Source organism: Colletotrichum lupini, chromosome 5 (genome assembly GCF_023278565.1).
Source record: "Colletotrichum lupini chromosome 5, complete sequence".
NCBI lineage: Eukaryota > Fungi > Ascomycota > Sordariomycetes > Glomerellales > Glomerellaceae > Colletotrichum > Colletotrichum lupini.
The window spans coordinates 3,475,731-3,477,085 of record NC_064678.1 but is presented as its reverse complement, the minus strand read 5'-3'; the positions used below and the strand labels follow the sequence as shown (position 1 = coordinate 3,477,085).

The 1,355-nt window shown below is 54.7% G+C and overlaps 1 protein-coding gene across 1 annotated transcript; it reads left to right on the top strand.

The window, feature by feature from the left end:
• Window positions 1-208: 208 nt before the first annotated feature.
• CLUP02_10420 (uncharacterized protein) lies at window positions 209-1,097 on the top strand (the record flags this gene model as incomplete). Its single annotated transcript, XM_049289396.1, has 2 exons — window positions 209-735; window positions 797-1,097. The coding sequence occupies 2 exons, from the start codon at window positions 209-211 to the stop codon at window positions 1,095-1,097; spliced, it is 828 nt and encodes a 275-aa protein (XP_049146541.1).
• Window positions 1,098-1,355: the final 258 nt, after the last annotated feature.

Below are 1,355 nucleotides of genomic sequence, written 5' to 3'. Positions count from 1 at the left end.
GAAATCCGCGAGGGGTGTAGGAGAGGGTTTGGTATAAGACTTGGCCACGTCTTCCCCCAAAATCTTCTCCCAACGGTCCTGTCACCTGCGGTCATCTCATCCTCCCGATCCCTTCACTTCTTTACACTCGCCTTTCTTTTATTGCGGCCGGACCGCCTTTTTTTAAACACCCCAAACGACGAAACGTTCCACTCCATCAGCCGTCAATATGCAGCTTTCATTCCTCCTCGTTCCCCTTCTGTCCATCACGGCCTTGGCCAAGGACCACAATGGCGGTGGCGGCAAGAACTCGACAGAGGCTCAGTGCAAGCGCTTCCTGAAGGGTGAGAAGTTGGTCAAGGTCGCCGGCAACGATACTCTCCTCGCCGAGATCACCAACAACAACGCAACAAAGATCGACTTCATCAAAAAGAAGGCCGCCGAGGTCCAGCCCAAGCTCGACGAGGCCAAGAAGAACTCGACCTTGATGACGACCTGCGACCAGGTTCGTGCTGTTCAGCAGGAGAACGGACAGTGCCGCTTCATGAAGCGCATGGACAAGTTGGAGAAGCTGGTTGCCAATGAGACTGCCCTCAACGCTGTCACCAAGAACAACGCCACCAAGGCCGACAAGCTCAAGGCTTTCGCCCAGAAGGGCCAGGCCAAGCTCACCGACCTGCAGAAGAACACCACTCTCCTCTCGTACTGCTCCGTTCAGACCACCAAGGGAGAGTGCAAGCAGATGAACAAGTTGAAGTGAGTGACTCCCCTCAGCGCTAATTCGATGAGCAATACGCTAACCACAACGCCACTATAGCAAGCTTGTTGCTCTTTCCAAGAATGACACTGCCCTGAACGACAAGTTCAAGGGCAACACCACCAAGATCGAGAAGTTCAAGGCCAAGGCTGCCAAGCAGGAGGCCAAGCTCAACGCCATGATGAACAACTCAACGCTCATGGGCGTCTGCCAGCAGCTCAAGGCCGGCAATGGTGGTGGCAGCAAGGGCGGATCCAACAACAGCCAGAACGGTATCGACAGCGGCGCAGCCGGTGTCAGAGCCGCTGGCGCCCTCAGCTTGGCTGCCGTTGTCAGCGTTGTCGTCGGCCTGATGATGTAAATCATCAGATTGGTGTGAGTTGGAACTTGTTTGCGGGGCATAAACGTGGTCGTTGGTCTCGAGTAACAACGCGGGGGGAGACCGGCGCCATCTGCCACGACCTTGACGCATGCATGCGTCTTGTACAAAACCGCTGTCGATTAGCTGGGGATACATCTTAGTGTTTCACTCATTCGGGTGGCTCGACGTGGACCTGACTTGGTCAGTCTGACGTTAGATGGGCTCCAAGCTATGATTATATTCATATGTAATGAGTGG